The sequence below is a fragment of the Embiotoca jacksoni genome, unplaced genomic scaffold, assembly GCF_022577435.1.
Source record: "Embiotoca jacksoni isolate LCO1_2020_lvr unplaced genomic scaffold, fEmbJac1.0.p SCAF_16, whole genome shotgun sequence".
Lineage (NCBI taxonomy): Eukaryota > Metazoa > Chordata > Actinopteri > Embiotocidae > Embiotoca > Embiotoca jacksoni.
In genome coordinates, this window is record NW_027185296.1 from 7,685,001 (window position 1) to 7,703,201 (window position 18,201).

At 39.9% G+C, this 18,201-nt stretch overlaps 1 protein-coding gene across 1 annotated transcript; it reads left to right on the forward strand.

The window, feature by feature from the left end:
- The first annotated feature begins 982 nt into the window (after positions 1 to 982).
- Positions 983 to 3,947, forward strand: cts12 (cathepsin 12). Its single transcript, XM_069150631.1, has 8 exons — positions 983 to 1,013; positions 1,537 to 1,682; positions 1,774 to 1,893; positions 2,405 to 2,569; positions 2,650 to 2,871; positions 2,971 to 3,139; positions 3,665 to 3,770; positions 3,848 to 3,947. Exons 1-8 carry the CDS (start codon positions 983 to 985, stop codon positions 3,945 to 3,947), a joined length of 1,059 nt encoding a protein of 352 aa, XP_069006732.1.
- The last annotated feature ends 14,254 nt before the right edge of the window (positions 3,948 to 18,201 follow it).

Consider the following 18,201-nt stretch of genomic DNA (forward strand, 5'->3'; position numbering starts at 1 on the left):
TTATTTAAAAAAAAAATTATTTTGACTTCGTATACGCATTTCTGAGGAAAATATTTAGTTTGACTCCAGCACATTATTTTTTATATCTGTAGTTGAAAGCTATTTTTAACAATAGGCCTAATTTGCATGAAAAAAAATGATGAACACATTGGACTCTTAAAATGATAAGTTTCAAAGATCTAAAAATCATATAATATTTCACTAAGACTGGAGTAAAGTTTAAAAAAAATAAACAAATTGGAGTATATTAGTCATCTGAAAACCCCTCAAGTTTGTCTTGTGACCTTTGGGAGGGTCCGACCCCCCGAGGTTGGAACCCGCTGAACTTAACTACAAACTGTATAAAGTAGTTAAAACTTCCTCCAACTACAACAGTAAAATGCTGCTTACATATAGTTGCATTTACAATACAGTTACACAAGAACAGTAATGAAGTACAACATAAGAAACAACAGTGAAATGCTGCCTAATGCATCACCATTAACAACCCTGTAATGTCATGAATATAACACATGCATCACAGGAGCCAAGTGTCTGCAGGCTGAGTTCGTTTACTGATTTCCTAACTACATTATACTGATTATATTTCTTTAATGTCGCTTTAGTTGGATTTTAAATGCAGACATTTGACTTGCAAAGGGAATGTCTTTAAATTAATGTATTGACACTTTTACTTAGGTAAAGATCTTCTTTCATTGCTGGTTTTGGAAAGTTAGATGTCAGGTGTTGTGCTCGATTATAAACTGGTAGTTGAGGGATTTACAATATTGCAGCTTTAGCTGTCTCTAAACGATAATAGAGGTATTGCTGAGCAGGAGCAGGAAAAGCATCTTATTTTTGTTGACTAATGTCCTTCTCAGGTGCTGGCATAAGTGTTGATTTAGGGATTGAGTAAAAGTACAGTGGAAACATGTACTTATTGGAAAGCAATATAAGGCAGGGTGTCTGTTTTTGTGTCACTGTTCAGAGTCGCTATCAGGATATGGGAACAAAAAAGACTCACATTTATGCAGGTAAGCTTTTCGATAGAAAAACAAGTAAAACCTTAAAAATGGATATTTAAATTTTAAGGCAACAAATGCTGTATTTAATGTCGTTGGGCTTGACTGCAGATGCTGATTTGTATAAATATAAAATATGTTGCCTTTTAGGTTTGTTCAGTATAAAGGTTTGAGTCTAGTTTCACTGTAAATTTAAGAGAGATGAACCTCAGTTTATAGCTTACAGAACATTTTACGGTAGAAGTGCTGAGCAGGTTCATGTTTGGGTCAGAAAGCCAATAATTAAATTGATTGGATTAAAAGTACAACAACTTCTCTTTGATGTTTTAACCTGTAGGTAATATGGTCAGAGTGAACAACAGGGATTTTATACATCATTCATATACTGATAAGAAGTCAAAATTTCAGTGTACAAGAACATCAACTTCACAGTATTTATGACATGAAAAATGTCCAAGCTTCATGTGATAAAATATGCTTTAAGTAGAAACAATGAAAAGGGTGTGAACCCACTGTGACGCTCTCGTCCTTGTAGTGCAGCAGGCCAGCTCTCTGCTGACAGCAGCCCTGCTCTCCGTCCTGCTGTGCGGCCCTCAGCATGTGCTGTCAGACTCGGACGAGGTGGTCCTGACTGAGTGGGAGATCTGGAAAAGCAGCAATGGCATATCCTACGAAGAATTGGTAAGACTGACTCCACATCTAAAATACAAGCAATACTAAGTTTGCATATGCTCTGATACATTTGAGTTTCTTTGATTTGTTTTCCGTTCAGGACGACATGCAAAGGAAGGCCATCTGGGAGGAGAATAAAAGGAGGATTGATGACAATAACCAAGGGTTTTTCACGGGGATGAGGCGATTCACTATGGCCATGAACAGATATGGAGACCTAGTAAGGACTAGTGTTTTTATCTGTATTTAGTAGTGTTTTGTTTTGAGTGTAAAACTAAAAATATATACTAAGTTTATGTGAAGTGAGGTTTAGAGGAGTTGGTAGGTGGGGTTTCTTACTTTTGGACGGAACCAGGCTATCTGTTCCCCCCTGTTTCCAGTCTGTGTGCTAACCTCAGCTAAGCAGCTGCTGGCTAGAGCAAATACTGTATTTAACACAGACTTGAGAGCAGTATCAGTCTTCTCAACAAACTTTTGACAAGAAAGCAAATAAGCTCATTTATCAAAAACAAGTGAAGTCTTATAACCTTAGGTTACAGAGGTAACCCCGATTCTCTGATAACGAGTGAGATATCTCACCAGACCATAGTGCGTGCCGGGCGAATGTTTGAAAGAGAACCTATTTTACGTGGCCTAAATGAAGTTGTTTTGCTTCAGCTAATTTGTTGGCCAATTTATATCAATATGATGAACTATTGGAAAACAACCCTCTCCGTGTTTTCCATATGTAGACTAGACAAGAATACCAGGTTTTGCAAGGTGCCATGATAGACGCCCAGTTTGTAAAGAGAGGGAGGAACGTCTCTGCCCGAAGACTGCGTGAAAATGCAAAGAAATTCGATGCTTGGTTTGTCGACTACAGCCAAATGGGTTACGTCACTGAGGTTAAAGATCAGGTGAGACATATACTGTATACAATCTTTTAAGTGGGTTTTTATCCAGACTGAATCATTTAGGTTTTCAATGTTCTTTGCAGGGTTACTGTGGCTCCTGCTGGGCCTTCAGCACTACAGGAGCCATAGAGGGACAAATATTCAAGAGGACAGGCCAGCTTGTATCCTTGAGTGAGCAAAACCTGGTGGACTGCTCCAAACCGTACGGTACCTATGGCTGCAGTGGTGCCTGGATGGCCAATGCCTACGACTATGTGGTCAACAACGGGCTGCAGTCGACAGACACCTACCCGTACACCTCGGTGGTGAGTCTCAACTTGACGACTCGAATCAAACACAGTAGTTAAAGCAGCAAACAATTCTGCATCCAGCCTGACATTAACATTTATCATTATTCTCAACAGGATACCCAGCCCTGTTACTATGACAACAGAGTTGCAGTTGCTCATATCAAAGATTACAGGTTCATACCCAAAGGAGATGAACAGGCCCTGGCTGATGCCGTGGCAACTATTGGACCAATCACTGTCGCCATTGATGCTTCTCAGTCAAGTTTCCTGTTCTACAGCTCAGGTTCAATGTCTTGAAATACTCCAGCGATGCAATCATTATTTCAGCAATGAAATGAGGGAGTTTAGTTGTTTTTTTTATTTACTCAAACCTGATAATCATTATGTGGATCAAATAAGGACATAAATATGAAAGGTGTCAGTTAAAGTTAACAAAACCAATTATTTGCTTTCTGTTCTTCAACTTCGTTTTGGTTCAGCGCTACCATTCTGTTTGTATCCAGCTATTTTCACTATTTACGTTTTGATAAACCCACTGGATGCTACCTGCACAGCTTCAAACAGCAGAAAAACAAAGTTAAAACTGCTTGTGAACATATTGGAGCACTTATAGCCGATATTAACCTCACGGGTCGGTGGAGACTAAAATCAGAGTTATTATTGCTAGTGCTGCTCTATCTGTGCTGAATGTGCAAATAAGCAACTGTTTGCTAACGTTTCCCACACTGGATTAAAGGTGATAATAGAGTTTTGCTTGTTGCCAAACTGGCCAAAAATGTTTTGATGCAGGTTTAAATTTGCTTTGCAGGAATCTACGAGGAGTCCAATTGTAACCCCAACAATCTGAGTCACGCAGTGCTGCTGGTCGGCTACGGCTCAGACGGAGAACAAGACTATTGGATCATCAAAAACAGGTCTGTTCAACTCTGTACATATACATTAAAATAACCTTGCAGGTATAAATTAATTTCTGTTGTTTGTTTTTTCTTAGTTGGGGAACCAGCTGGGGCGAAGGTGGCTACATGAGAATGATCCGGAATGGCGGAAACACTTGTGGCATCGCGAGCTACGCCTTATACCCCATTCTCTGATTTTAATAAGCTTTTGCAGAGTTCAGTGTTAATAATACAGATAACATTAGTCAGTGCTCATACAGCCCAAGTCATCTTTGTACTCCTATCATCCACATTTTCTAAATCTTTCTGACTCTGTAACTAAATGTTTGCGCAAAAAATTCACATCAGCCTTTCAGCACACAAGCTTCTGTGGCTATAGATGTTCGTTTATCCCTCCAAAACATTAATAATTGGTCAAATTAGACAAATATGAATACTACACCTTCACTTACAAATAAAAAGTTGAATTTCTAAGAAATAATGCACCTTTGCTCAATTAAATACACACACTAGAGGCCGGCAAATTATAGCTAATGATATAAAATGTGCTGTATGACAGACATTTCTGAGTCACTGCACTGATTTTGGACTCTTTTCCATTCACTTGCTTGAGAATTCAGCAATTAGCATCCTTCCATAAAGGTCTGGTCTCGTTTATTGGGCAGTCCTCACAACCAGTGCATTCACTTACAGAGACAATGTTAATTTGTGCAAAGTTTTTCAGTCAGGTTTGGTTGTTTTCGACTTGCACAGTATTAAGTATTATCAATCTGCCTTTGAGGGAATAGAGCTGGAGACTCCAAAATGGAGAAAGTTATCAGAAGTTATTGCCTTTTTTTTTTTTTTTCCTGCATTCATTTCTATTTAACTTTGTCTCTCGAAGTATAAACTGCTCCATTAAAGAGAAATAGTTTGGTTAGTCAGTTTCCATCAAATTGACAATTAAGAGTAAACAGTACAGTAAAAATAGCTGGCTAAAGAATTAGCAGTTAGCTCGTCAGCTGCAGGAGTTCACCAAACAGTTTTTTGAAGAGGTGAATGATGCTATGCCTCTTCCTGGTGTTTCATGGTTTTAACTGTCCCACAGTATGCCGTTGTTGCACAAGTTACATAATGTTGCTTTAATAAATGCAATGATAATTTTTTTTGTTGACTAAATCAGGGTGCCCTACATGTGGGGACCGGACCAGACTGCAACATTTTGGTCTTTTTTTTTTTTACACTAATATTTGCATTGATAACAGATAATGAGCCATGGTCTCATTGTTGCAGGCCAAAGAACCATAAAATGGTTCTTTGAATTGTCAAGGCAAATAAATATTTTTCATTTCAGATTTTGTACTCTTGGACATTTTTGGTACTTTTATAAATTAGCTATATTAAAGTATATTCCATCATCTAACCAGCTTATAATATAATGATTTTCTTCTAAATGTATTTGTCACTTGTTTTACACATGGCTTTTTCTGAATAAACTAATTTAACACATGATCATTATGATTCGCTGCACTGCTTCTTATGAACTTAATAATACCTGAAAGTGCAACCTCACTGAACCTTGAACCTTACTGTACCAGATTGCACTCGTTTACACTCACTGTCACTCGCAATCCAACTTTTCTGCATGTTTTTCACACAAAAAGCTCCAAGGTTCACCTGCTCCAGGGTTAACCTGGCAGGAGGAAGTAGCGCTCTGGGAGGGAGGACTTTTCCTCTGCTCGACTCACAAGGCTCACTGAAAAGCTCATAATGCAGTGGAATACATCTTTGCTTTGCGTTGCAGCGTGGATGTTTTTGCTCTGTTTTGCTCGGATTTGTCCCTCCACTCAGACACATCCTGCGTGTCAGCATGACAGACACACTCAGATCCATCAGAAGAGACATAGCACAAAAAAGTTCTGTGATCCCTCCTTCAGCAACCAGACAGAAGGTGCTGTCAGTCAGGTAAACAGCTATTTATTGGCTTTTCTGAGACTGCAATACATTCTGTGGTCTAAAAAACTCTATACTTCCAGCACATTGTGTGTTTCTGTTTCCATGTCACTCTGATTTACAGCTCATACCAGTGAAGCACTTTATTTTCTTTGTGACAAACATATCTGCATATACAAGGGATTACGTTTACATTCTTGCAGTTAATCACTTCGCAGTATGATTAATGAAAACACATTATTTTTGACCAAGTAAGGCAGAGTTGAAGTGTTTGCTTTTGTTAGTCGTCCCACAGTCAGCTGTTTAGCTCTCTGTGTTCCTACAGAAGTGCAGCACTGGTTTCTACAGAGTGGGCTGGACCGTTCAGTGGTCAGTGTGTGCTGTGTAGCTGCAACGGGCTCTCCGATGAGCGTACAGGCAACTGTGCGGTTGGTGTTCACACACACATGCGCACACACACAATGGCACATACTCAGTTGTTAAATTACAACAGACTTTAAAGTTGTGGTATTTTTGTTGCCACTTTGCTGAGCCTAATGTAAATCATGTTGCTCTTGTTGTGTTTGATCTAAATGACCTCCAGAACTGTCCGTTCAACACGACCGGGGACCGCTGTGAACAATGTAAAGAGGGTTACTATGGAAATGCAGCCAACAGGACCTGTCATGCCTGTCCATGTCCCTTCACACAGAACAAGTCAGTGTCTGTTGATTATCTGCTCTGCCTCTACAGAAATTTTGCTCATCTATTACTCTATTTTGCACGAGTATAAAGATCTTCCTTTTTCTTTTTTAGTTTTGCATTGGCCTGTCTGGACGACGGCTCCAGAGTGGTTGAATGTTTGTGTAGACGTGGTTACAGTGGAACCAGATGTGAGAGGTGGGACACACCAAACCAAACACAGGCATAACATCATCATGAGTGCACTTAAATGTTGCATCCTAATCCCATCAGCCATTTCTTCCTTATTTTTTTTCTTTTTAAGATGTGCATTTGGTTGCTACGGCAATCCGATGGTGCACGGAGGCATCTGTAAGCCCTGCAACTGCAACAACAGCAGATCCAACATTTGTGATTCTCTGACTGGAGGTGGGTACACCTTCACACAGACAAATAAAAGTTGAATAGAAATTACCTTCGGTTAAATAGATAGTCATTTTAAATTGGGAGATGAGTCACCCAGATTACATCATCAGGCCTTTATATTATCAGACTTGCGGTGTTAGAGGACATTCAGGCTGAGTACGACTCCTCACAACTAAAGTGGCCTTGATGTGTTGAGATCCACTTTAACATCCTTTCCTTTTAACAGAGTGCATCGCAGGTGGTAACAGCAGCTGTGGTGATCGCTGCCATGGTTAGTTTGAAAATTCAATTGTGTTTCGACTTGATGAAATAAGAGTAACTACAACTTTTATTTTCTGACAGAGTGTAACAGCTGCACTCACGGTTTGCTGGTCGATGTGGAGAACATGGATGACGGCCTGGCTTGGCTGAAGCAGCAGCTACAGAACATCAGCCGGGGCCCTGCATCAGTCTCCGGGCTGAGCAACCTGTGGGCAAACATCTCTGAAACCAAGATGCGGGTTCATGCAGTTTAGAGGTGTCTTTGTGATTGATTATGAGCTGTCCTTTGGAAATATTTCTTATGAAGAACTTATTTTTGTATCATAAAGCTAACTGTCTTTCACCTCACATTTCCAAGATTCAGGTTGGGAGGTATAGCACTGCTGTGAGACACCTGGATCCAAAGGTTGAACTGCTGGAGACAGATGTGGTTGTTGTCTGACGCGACTTGAGTCAACTGACTGATGAGGTGCCTGGAGTGAATTTTCCTACATTAATCAAAATGAAACTCAATCAGGAGTTTAGATAACTGCGACTTTTGAGTAATTGTAAAAGTAAATGATTGTTTGAATACTGTAGAAAGTGTTTTCATAAACCGATCACATCTTGTGACAGACAGACATCATGTCAACTCACATAAACTCTGGTTTTCAAAGTTATAATCAACTTTCCAGACACGTAATGCTGCATCGGATCTGCAGAAGATCTTGCAGAATGTGAATGGAACAAAGTTAAAGGTGGAGGATCTTCTTTCTGAAGCTGAAGCTCTTCTCACAGCGATACAGGGTACATCACTTAAATACAAATCTATGCATTAACTGACAGCATTAATCAAGTATCCCTATAATTTCTGCACAGTGATGTCAGCTTGAAGCTGGCAGATCTCTCCTGCCTCTCCTGTCCAAGAATTTGTGAGACTTGTTAATGAAACTGAATGACAGGTTATGTCAACGCGAGCATCAGCCCCAGATATATCATTAGCAGCAGTGCATCTGCTCTTGCTGTTTGTCAGATTTGATAAAGCAGCTAACTGAGGCAAAACCTAGAGAATCGGTTCTGTATGAAAAGGACAAAGGCAGGATGATGGAAGAGGCTCGGCGCCGTGTGCAGGCAATGAGAGGGAGATGCTGCTCCGCTCAGAGGGACAAAGCAGGCAGCGAGCTGGAGGAGGTGCACAAATGTGAGAGATGTGAATTTATTTATTGGTTGCTCTTAGGCATAGAGGTTACATTATGTTTAGGGAGAGAGAGAAGGAGGCTGGGATGAACAAACTGCTTTGGCTCCTCACATAAACACGAACCACATCTGAAGTAGAAAGTGTTCCACAGAGACCAATTAACTGTTCTCAGTCGTTTACTATGACAACCACTGTAAGAAACACACAGATACAGAGATAGTTTTTAGAGTTAGAGTTGTTTTTTATATGATAAATTCCACTTTCATGTCTGTTCACAAAATATGAAGTCCCAGCCAACGTCCAGTTAGCTTAGGTAAGCATAAAGACTGGATTCAGAGGTAAATTGATAGCTCTGTCCAGAGTTTAAATCACATTTAGGAGCACTTCTAAAGTTCACTAATCAACATGTCATATCTTATTTCTTTGAGCCACACAAAAAGAGAAAATGTCGTAGTGTTACAGAAAGTTATGTGCCAGACTATTTCCTTGACAGGCACATGACTTCCTGAAGTTTTGTTGTCATTCTGATTGTGATTGCCAGACAGTCATCCAGGAAACGAGGTGTTCAGTAGTCAGCCTTGGAGGTGCTGGCAGGTTTTGGTACCTCTGGACAGAGCCAGGCTAGCTGTTTCCCCCTGTTTCCAGTCTTAGCTAACAAGCTGCTGAATGTAGCTTCACACTGAATTAACCAGTATGGTCATCTATGTAACTCCCCAGATAGCAACATTATAGTTGAAACATCTAGCCCAATGTACACCTTGGTCTTTGACCTGAGTCTGCATATACTTTTACATTTGGGCTAATTGTCCCTTGTTTCCTCCTGTGTTTTCTAAAATCCTTTAAGATCTGTGTGAACCAGAACTGGTCCACATGTATTATCTACTACACTGTATTATCTACTACACAGGTAGTATCTGACAATTTTACTATATGTGAGCCAAACTCAGGCCCGGGAACCAGGAATATATTGAGCAAGAAGAAACACAAATAAGTGGCCAAAATATTGACAGAAATGCTTCCCAAACTCTACCTGAATGAATTGTTAAAGCAGTGGGTAAAAGGGCAACAGAGATATAAAAAACAACAACAACAACAACAACAACAACAACAACAACATCTTTTCAGGTTAATATAATATTTCAAGAAGATGTAGTTGTTCATTATTTTAGAGTTGGATGACTCTGATTGGTCAATATCCATTACCTGTCGTAACCTTAACACTGGCGTAACAATCTCGATTGCCTCAATTTGTAAAATCCAAATTACGCATGTTCTCTTCAGTGTCGGACTTCATCAGGATCAACAGGACAGAAACCAGCCAAGCTGTCCTGAACCAGACTGTAGACTCCGTGATGGCCTCAGAGTCGTCTTTGAGGGAAGTGACAGAGCTGATTTTACATGCAGAGGACACAGTCGACAGAACACAGGGCCTTAACCTGAAGAGCTGTACAACCCTACAACATCTGCAGGTAATGGAAAGCACAGCTGTCCCCGGTTGTGTCATACATTTCAATGAAGGAGAGATCAAGGTAATGAATAACAATTTATTGAAGAAATGACAGTTTGGCGATGAGCGTCGGCTTCACAGAGCGATGTCCCAAATAAATGTAGGAGATAGGACAGTCACGGGACCACCAGGGCTAGACTCTGGAGGTGGTGGAGCAGAATATGCAGATCTACATTTTTTGTATTTCTGTAGCACCAACAGGCCACCTAAGACAGGACCTGACAATTCAAAAAATTCACAACTGAGCGATAGCTGGAAGGAAAAACTCCCTTTCAACAGGTAGAAAACCTCAGAAATTAGGAAGGAAAAACTCCTTTTTAACAGGAAGAAAACCTACGACAGAACCAGGTTCAGAGGTGGGGGATCATCTGCCTCGACAAGTTGGGGTGAAGGAAGACTGGACATGACAAATGAAACTTCAGTTGAGGCTTCCAGGAAAACCAGACAGATGAAGTGATGATGGGGAGGAGGAGGGTTGCGCGCCAGGAAGTCTGAAAGACAGAATGACAGAAATACAAAAGTGTTTAAAGAACAGGGATGAGAAACTGACAAAAAAAAAACATGAACATTGGTCAAGTTTGGTGAGGACAAAATTATGAATAAGAGACTGGCAGCGTGGGAAAGTGAAAGTGACGAAAATAGAGCAGCAGGAAAAGGTCACCCACAGGAATAAAGATGAAACGTTAAGTAACATAGCTTCCTAATTGAACTTACACATAAGCTTTATTGTAGTTTTTACCTCTCTTTGTTCATCCTTTTCCAGGATATTCAAGCTCAGCTGGAGAGAGAACAAAGCATGCTCCGTCCTGTGACTGAAATGGCTAAAGATCTGCAGAAGAACATTACTGACATCTTCTCAATGCTCGAGGAAATTAAAGGAGTAAGCAGGCATCTTTTCACTGGCATGATTTCACATGACGACATTTTGGACTGTGAAAATAAATGTATTGGGTGTAAATTGCAGGAATTTGAGAATTATGCAGCTCAGATGGATGGTGGCAAGCTGGAACTCTTAAAGAAGTTAAACAACATCATCCAAGTTACAGCAAAGGTGAATACTGTAACCAACGTCGAGGAGCACACAGAGGAGCTCAACAGAGAGGCAACAGAATTACAACAGTGAGTGTAAAGCCGACGAAGAATTAAAGAATACATAAAACAATGAAGACAGTTTCTTGTTTACAATAATGCACCATCATGGATGTTATTGCAGAGTGCTTCATTATGCTCCCAACAGCTCTGACTGGCTCAGTGTCCTGGGTACAGGATCCTATAACAGCATCATTAACACCATAGCAACGGCAGAAAATCAGTCCAAAGAGGCTGCTGATCAAGCTTTAAAGGTAACTTAAGCACTGGTTAGTAATGCTTGATGGAAGCCTGAATGTTGTCAAAAATGTTAATGTATTTCTGAAATGATGAATTAGGATGTGAAGGAGGGAGGTCTGGTCAACAGGGCTGAAGTACTGAGAGATGATTCAACTCATGTACAGGCAGAAGTCAACGACACTCAGAGATGCCTTAAAAGTCTGTAAATAATATAATTTTTAACTAGACAGATTTATTATCTTCAGTATGAATATGCAACAATAAAAAGCTTTATTTGAATTTTATTTTAAACTTTGATAATAGGGTAAAGTTTTCCTTTTAATTTAATATTCCTGGACTGTCAATTTTGATTTATAGTTGAATATTTTTTAATTTGATAGTTGATGAAAATGAATGGTGAAGTTTATACTATGAACTCCTTGACAGCTGTCTCGCCTTTAGTGCTCCTCAGCTCCATCGAGCTTTTTTAGCTCACTGTTTTCATTTTAAGGCCTGCAACTCTGTTTTGGTTCAGTATCACGGCTCTTCTTGTTTTCTGCCACAGCTGCTTTTAGTGGGAAAGCTAGAAAAGCCTGCTGAATTCTAATTGGCCAGACAAAGTTGATAATAGGCTGTTGAACACAGTGGAGCATTTATATGAGCATTAAAACTTCTGTGCTAGTTCAAAAAAGCACTTTATGTATTCAATTTCAGCATTTAATTACCTTTAACAACAGATTTTGGCCATCTGATGTTTGCCACTTCTGTACTTTTTACAACCATGTCTGATAAATCTTAGCTTTCCCAGTCATCGTTATGACTTGGGTGTTGACATGAACCCTATTTACAGTTGGAAAACTGCTAATTTCAGTAACTACGATATAACAGGATTGCAGCATTAATAACCTTAAGAGTTGGTGGAGGCCACAAATAAAGCAAAAACAAGACCGTGCTTGTTCCTACTAGCCCCAAATAGCTAAAAATACTTATTGCAGCAAAATATCCGTTTTTATTAACCCTAATTTATGCGTGAATTCTCATCTCATAGCTTTCTGTTGCCACCACTTTCAATGGAAAGGGTCACATTGAGCTTCATCCTCCCAGAAACCTCGATGACGTAAAAACATTCACAGCTGTGGATCTGCTCCTCAATCGCCATCACAGTAAACCCTCCACAGCTGACAGCAGAAGAAAGCGACACCAGGACAGACACAGAGACGCCAACCTCTTTGTTTTCTACCTGGGTAACAAGGATATGAGTTTTCAGTTGCTTTTGTTACAACTGTCAAACTCTCTGCTCTCTCACAGCAAATATGACATTTACAGTGTTTAAACTAACACACTCACCCCTGAGAAGTCACAGCAACGTTTTAAACATCAGATCCTCGATTTCACATGAAAGAAAACCAAAGCAGGCTTCTCCTTTTTCGCTGATCAGGGGGAATTTTGTCATCTGAACTGATGACTGTCTCTCATGTCATCTCTCTCCAAACTTTATCAGCTATAAGATCGTACAACTTCATCAGTTGTATCTCTCCTGCTGACTTTTCAATGTTTCTAGATGCTTTGTTTAAAAAGGACAGCTCCATAACCCAGCCTTTAAATTGATATACAGTAATCAATCCCTCGTTCACTCATTCATTAGATCATATATACTCAATTGTGAGCAGTAAACTGAAAGTTTGGACACTTAAGGATGATCACTAAACCTAATTGTGAGTCATTAGCAGTCAGCTCTTGAGTCACTCAATGGTAATTTTTGCATCCCTGAAATGTGATGCATTGTATTATGGGATTGTTAGCAGAAAGTATTATATAGTGGATAAAATTCAGTAACTAAAGAGCAAAATATAGCAAATACAGAGTATTTCAAGACTCAGCTCGTTACTACTATTGGTAGCTAGTTAGCTAGTGTGTTAACATTTGCAGCTTATAATCGACCAAAGAAACTCAAGGTTCCACCCATTTCTTACAACTTAGTTTTAAGGTTTTTTATTTTTTAAAGGCAAAAAAAAAAGATATGTTTCTGTGTAGAAATTGGGTGAAATTCGAGAGCTTGACAATTACTAGGTTATGACTGGACAATCACAAATATGGGGGCGGGGTCTAGTTATTGAACGATTACATCTCCATGAATATGTCCTGTTGTTTTTAGTTGGCTGTAGATCACTGTGATAGTGGCTGAGGTCTTCCAGTGAATAAATAAATGACAAGTGGTCTGTCTCTCTCTCTGTGTGTGTGTGTGTGTGTGTGTGTGTGTGTGTGTGTGTGTGTGTGTGTGTGTGTAGGTGGAGTTCAGCGTGGAGAAGAGTACTTTTCACCTGCTGGTTGATGGGGTCTGTGTGACCGATGGTCACTTTGCTAAAGATGATGGATCTTCTTTAGACCTGCAGAGCCCGGTGTATCTGGGAGGTGATCCGAAAAGCACAACCACTAAAGTCTGTGTCAAACTCAAGCTGTGTCACTTATTTTCCCGCTTTTATTTTCTTTGTTTACACACTCATCTCTTTTCTCTTCTTGTCCTCCTTCAGGGACACAACATTCATACGAAGAGTGTTATCGGCTGTGTGCGACATTTCAAAATGAATGAGGTCGTTGTTGGTGAACCCAACGCCCGCCGCAAAACCTTCCCTTGCTTTGACTGGCTCACAGAGAAGGGGACATTCTTTGATGGCGGTCACGTTGTTTTAGGTTAGGCCTTGTGCTTCATAGATCCCAATTTATTGCTTTTATTTCTTTGTTTTCAGTGTATGAGCACACGTTACAACAAATCCTGACCTCATAGAGAATATTTCTCTTTTAGATAACTACTTCTGTCGGCTCTCACTTTGTGTTGTCCTTCGAGCTGTGCCCTCAATACCTGACAGGCCTTCTCTTTCATGTTCAAAGTGACAACACCAGCCTGAATGTGTTCTTAAAGGAAAACGAGGTAAAGCCTTTCACTCTGTGAATTAATGCTGACAGCTAATCGGGCAGCAATTCACAAGAAAAGCTGCATGAAATGACAAAACATGTTCTGTTTTACCAGGTGGGTGTTGAAGTGAATGATGGTAATGGTGCTGTCAGCGTCTCTGTGACACCTCATAAAAGCCTCTGTGATGGAAAATTTCACGAGGTTACAGGTAAGACTTCTTATACTGAAACATTACATCTACCTGATTCACGAGGGTATAGCTTTGATTTTTGAATCTGGCGTAATCCTCTCAGTGTCCAAACTACACGAAGAAATCAGACTAGTGGTGGACTCGAAGCAGAAAGCCGGCCCCTTCACATGCACCTTCACAACAGCACCGGGTTCACTTTACATCGGAGGTAAATCCGTCAGTTGGATGCTTCAAACAATATCAATTTTTAATCAAATAACCTGACCAGAATCTTTCTGTCCTTTTTTTTTTTTTTCCCATTCAGGGACAACAAATCAAAACCGAACCCTCGTGTCCGCCCCATTTGTAGGCTGCTTGCAAAATGTGAAGATTAACAGAAAGCGTGAATCCAGGATAGTTGAACCTGTGAGCATCAACAGATGCGCTGCAGATTAAAGATGTGATCAATATATTAAACCTTCGGCATCAACACAAAGACATACAGAGCGGACCAACAAAGCTAAAACTCTCTGCACCTGATTTAAAATGAAAAATTAGATGAAGTTTCCAAAACACATGGATTGTTTGCTAAGTGCTGCTCCAACTAGTTTCAAAAAGTAAGCATTAGAAAAGTTCAATTTTGAATCAGTGAGTCAAGTTTTCACACAGACGTAGACAAAAACAGGCTTCTCATTTTTAGCGTCCAAGTTTTCGATTTCGTCGCTGAAATGAAAACTGTCGCTCGTAGATTTTGTCATTTGAAGCAAGCTAACCGATGTTAGCTTCATGAGTTATTTGAAAACAAAGTTTCCCTCTGAGTTTTTAATATTTCAAACTAATTCAATTAAAAATAAGAATCTTGTAAAAGCAGTCCTTGATATGGACTTGTTGTTTGTGCACATGAATATTGTGTGAAAAGATGGCGGCTAAAGCTACATATGTCAGAGAAAAACTCCCTACAGCTGATGAGCCATGTAGTGAAGCTAGAAATATAGAAACAGTGCCTTGGTATGTAGAATTAGTCTTAGTGTGATAGGTATGATAAGGGAATATGTTATATCGGACTTTATTCTAACATGACCCATTTTAGCCAGTTTATTTATTTACATTTTAAAGTACATGGTGCAAAAAAGTTGGAAAATAATTCATTAATTTATTGTTTTTGTGGGTCATGATTATATTATGAGTCTTTTATTTGGATGTTACTTGATCTCATGTGATAATGAGATGTTAATAGCTACACATAGAATCCAAATGTGAGCCAGTATATGTTTAATTCATCATCATTGTTCTTTTAATTCACAGATTTTGCATTTTTATCAGATAAAATTGAGGCACACTGATATTTCAACATCTGTAGCGCAAACATGAACTTTGTTTTATCAGCACGATAGCAGACAGTTCAGTTCATATAAGACAGTTGCAGTCCATTCCTGTGTTTAATATGATAAAAGGTACATACTACATACACATGTTCACACATCTGCCTCATGTTGGCAGCCTTAAATCAGCACTACAACATGACATGCTCACCATCCAATGGGCATAAATGTAATCTGCTGTTCTGCTTCTGACCATGGGATGGAGTGCTTCACTTCACTTCACATGATGTGAGCAGTTTGTCTCGGTGCACTGTGAGGATGTGGTAGCAGCAGAAGCTTCCCTCTCTGCTGGATGATGTTACGTTGCAGCAAAGGTTGGGACAGTTTCAGCTGGACCAACATGTTGGTCCCATTTAAGTGCATTTTTCCCTGTTACTTAGTGGAAGTCAACAGACACAGTCTGGAGGACATCACTGGCAAGTTACTAACTGACTAGTTTACTTTTTCAAAAACTATGTAATATTGTTTGTCTAAGACTAAAGTTTTTTAGGAGCCTTAAAGATGCTGTAAAACAAATTCCAAGAGTTGCTTCTCAATACATTATATACGTGTGAAATGAGTTGCTGAAAGCATGTGCAAAGCTTTTAAACTTTGTCGCACTGAAATGTGGAGTTAGACCGTTGAACAGTTTCTCACCCGTCTTCAGCTCAGGTTTTTTTTAGGCGGAGCTAAAACCTAACCTATCTACATCACAACAACCTATCTACGTCACAGGGCTACCACACAGACGGTTTATATAACCTTCTGCATGGCTCCTCCTCTCACACGGTGAAACGCTATAAAAGCCTGGAGCTCATTTGCACAAGAGGTCGTCCCACTGGACTTCAGTTCTACTCCTGCTGTAGTCAGATTGTTATTGTACATCAGCTATCTGCTACAGGACGTCTCCCTTCACCTGCAAGTTCATCTTTCCTGGAAGCAAGAACCTCCAAAGCAGCGCTGCATCACTATTTAAATTTCCTACTGATGAAGAAAGGAAAAAGAGGTGGATTGATTTCATGAAGAGCCTCGCTGAAGGAGACTTTAGGATTAACACCAACAGGGACCATTTCACGGTGGATAGTTTCAACTTGGACCGCCGGCAGTCCACCACTCAGCGTAAGTTCTGTGTGCTTGTTATAATTGTACCAGATAACTTTTCCACAGTAACTCTGCTACATTTAGTCCGCGGTGCAAACCGCTAACGTGATTTTACTTGGTGTAGAATAACTTTATTTTGGTGAAATGGGAGCTAATGTGTTAATTAGCGTCCATTGAGCTCGTAGCCGAGCAGAGTTCAGAGGAAAATGCTCCGATAACCACGGATTGTTTTACGAGTCTCAATATAGCTATGATAAGAACTATAATATATGTAACTCTGTATTTTACATGTCGGGGTGATGGTAAACATGGACCAGAGGAGATCTTGTCCTCCCGATTAATGAGGGTTGTTGTTTTTGTACTCCGGTGTAATGTTACAATCACCGACCCTCTCAGTTACATGTACCGGTACCGGTCCGGATAAACGAGCCCGACTACATGTGCAGGAGGTTACAGAGAGCAGGTGGAGGTGGAGGTGGAGATGGAAGAGGAAGAGAAAGACTGTCGGCTCGACCTGAGCAGGTTCAAAGTTTGAATTGACGTGATATAATGAATTGATGTGATATAATGAATTGATGTGATATAATGAATTGATGTGATATGATGCAGCGTTGTTCATGTTGCAGTCTTTACAGAACTAAATCAACTCCTCCTCTCTTATTATCTCCACTATTGTAATGCAGGTCGTTAGAAGTAGTTGGAGACTCACTGTCTGCTGTCTCTGGTGTCCAGTTTGACTCCTGTGTTACAGCTCAGGGGGACAAGCTGGATTTGATTGCATCTGTATGTTTCACTCATTGGACAAATAAATTCTGATTCTATTGTGTTTTCACAAAGCAGGCTGCTCCGTCCACCAGAGAGACAGAGAGACAGAGTACCAGTGGGACATCATGTATAAAGTCACCGAGAGGTTGGATGTCAGACGGACCGCTTAGTGGGGAAAAGAAGTGCAGCCACAGGACTGTCATACTGAACACTGAACACCTTCCAGCGAGGGGGCGGAGCTTCAGCTCCTTCAGGACACGCCCCCCCAGTCTCAGCAGAGAAGACTGATGATTTTCTCACGATTTCAAAGCCTAATTTAACAAACTTGGTGGTTTTTTTCATTCAAATTTGGATGGGTAGTTAACAACCCATACGTCTGTGGTGTGATGAACTTAAAACTCATTTTCATTTCTACTTTACAGCATCTTAAAAAACTATTTTGGCTACATCAGCTTGAGTCCATCAGAAGGTATAATTACAGGAATTCAAAACACTTAACTCTTATTGCAGGATTTCTGGATTTCATTTAAAAGAATATTAACCCACCCGCAGACAGAAAATAAAGAGTCTTGATCTTTTGTACACATCAGGCAGATATATATTGGGAAAATATTAGATCAGATTACACTATATTTTCAGACTGTCTCGCATCCCGAGCGCATGTCACATAAATAGTAAATACTTTCAATTCTCTTTATGGAGTCGGACTTTCTCCATCATAAACCCCAACCAACTTTTTGTTAGCCTCACTCTGTCAGTTTGTATGACATACATAATTATTTTCAGCGGACAGAAATGTTTAAAAAACAAAAAAAAATAGTGCCAGTCAGTTCTTAAAGCCATTTCATAAGGAATCCAGTAAACATAC

Coding starts and splice junctions, on each gene's coding strand:
- cts12 (XM_069150631.1), top strand. CDS start 983: ATGGGAACAAAAAAGACTCACATTTATGCAG. Junction 1,014..1,536: donor AAAGACTCACATTTATGCAG/GTAAGCTTTTCG, acceptor TCGTCCTTGTAG/TGCAGCAGGCCAGCTCTCTG. Junction 3,771..3,847: donor TATTGGATCATCAAAAACAG/GTCTGTTCAACT, acceptor GTTTTTTCTTAG/TTGGGGAACCAGCTGGGGCG.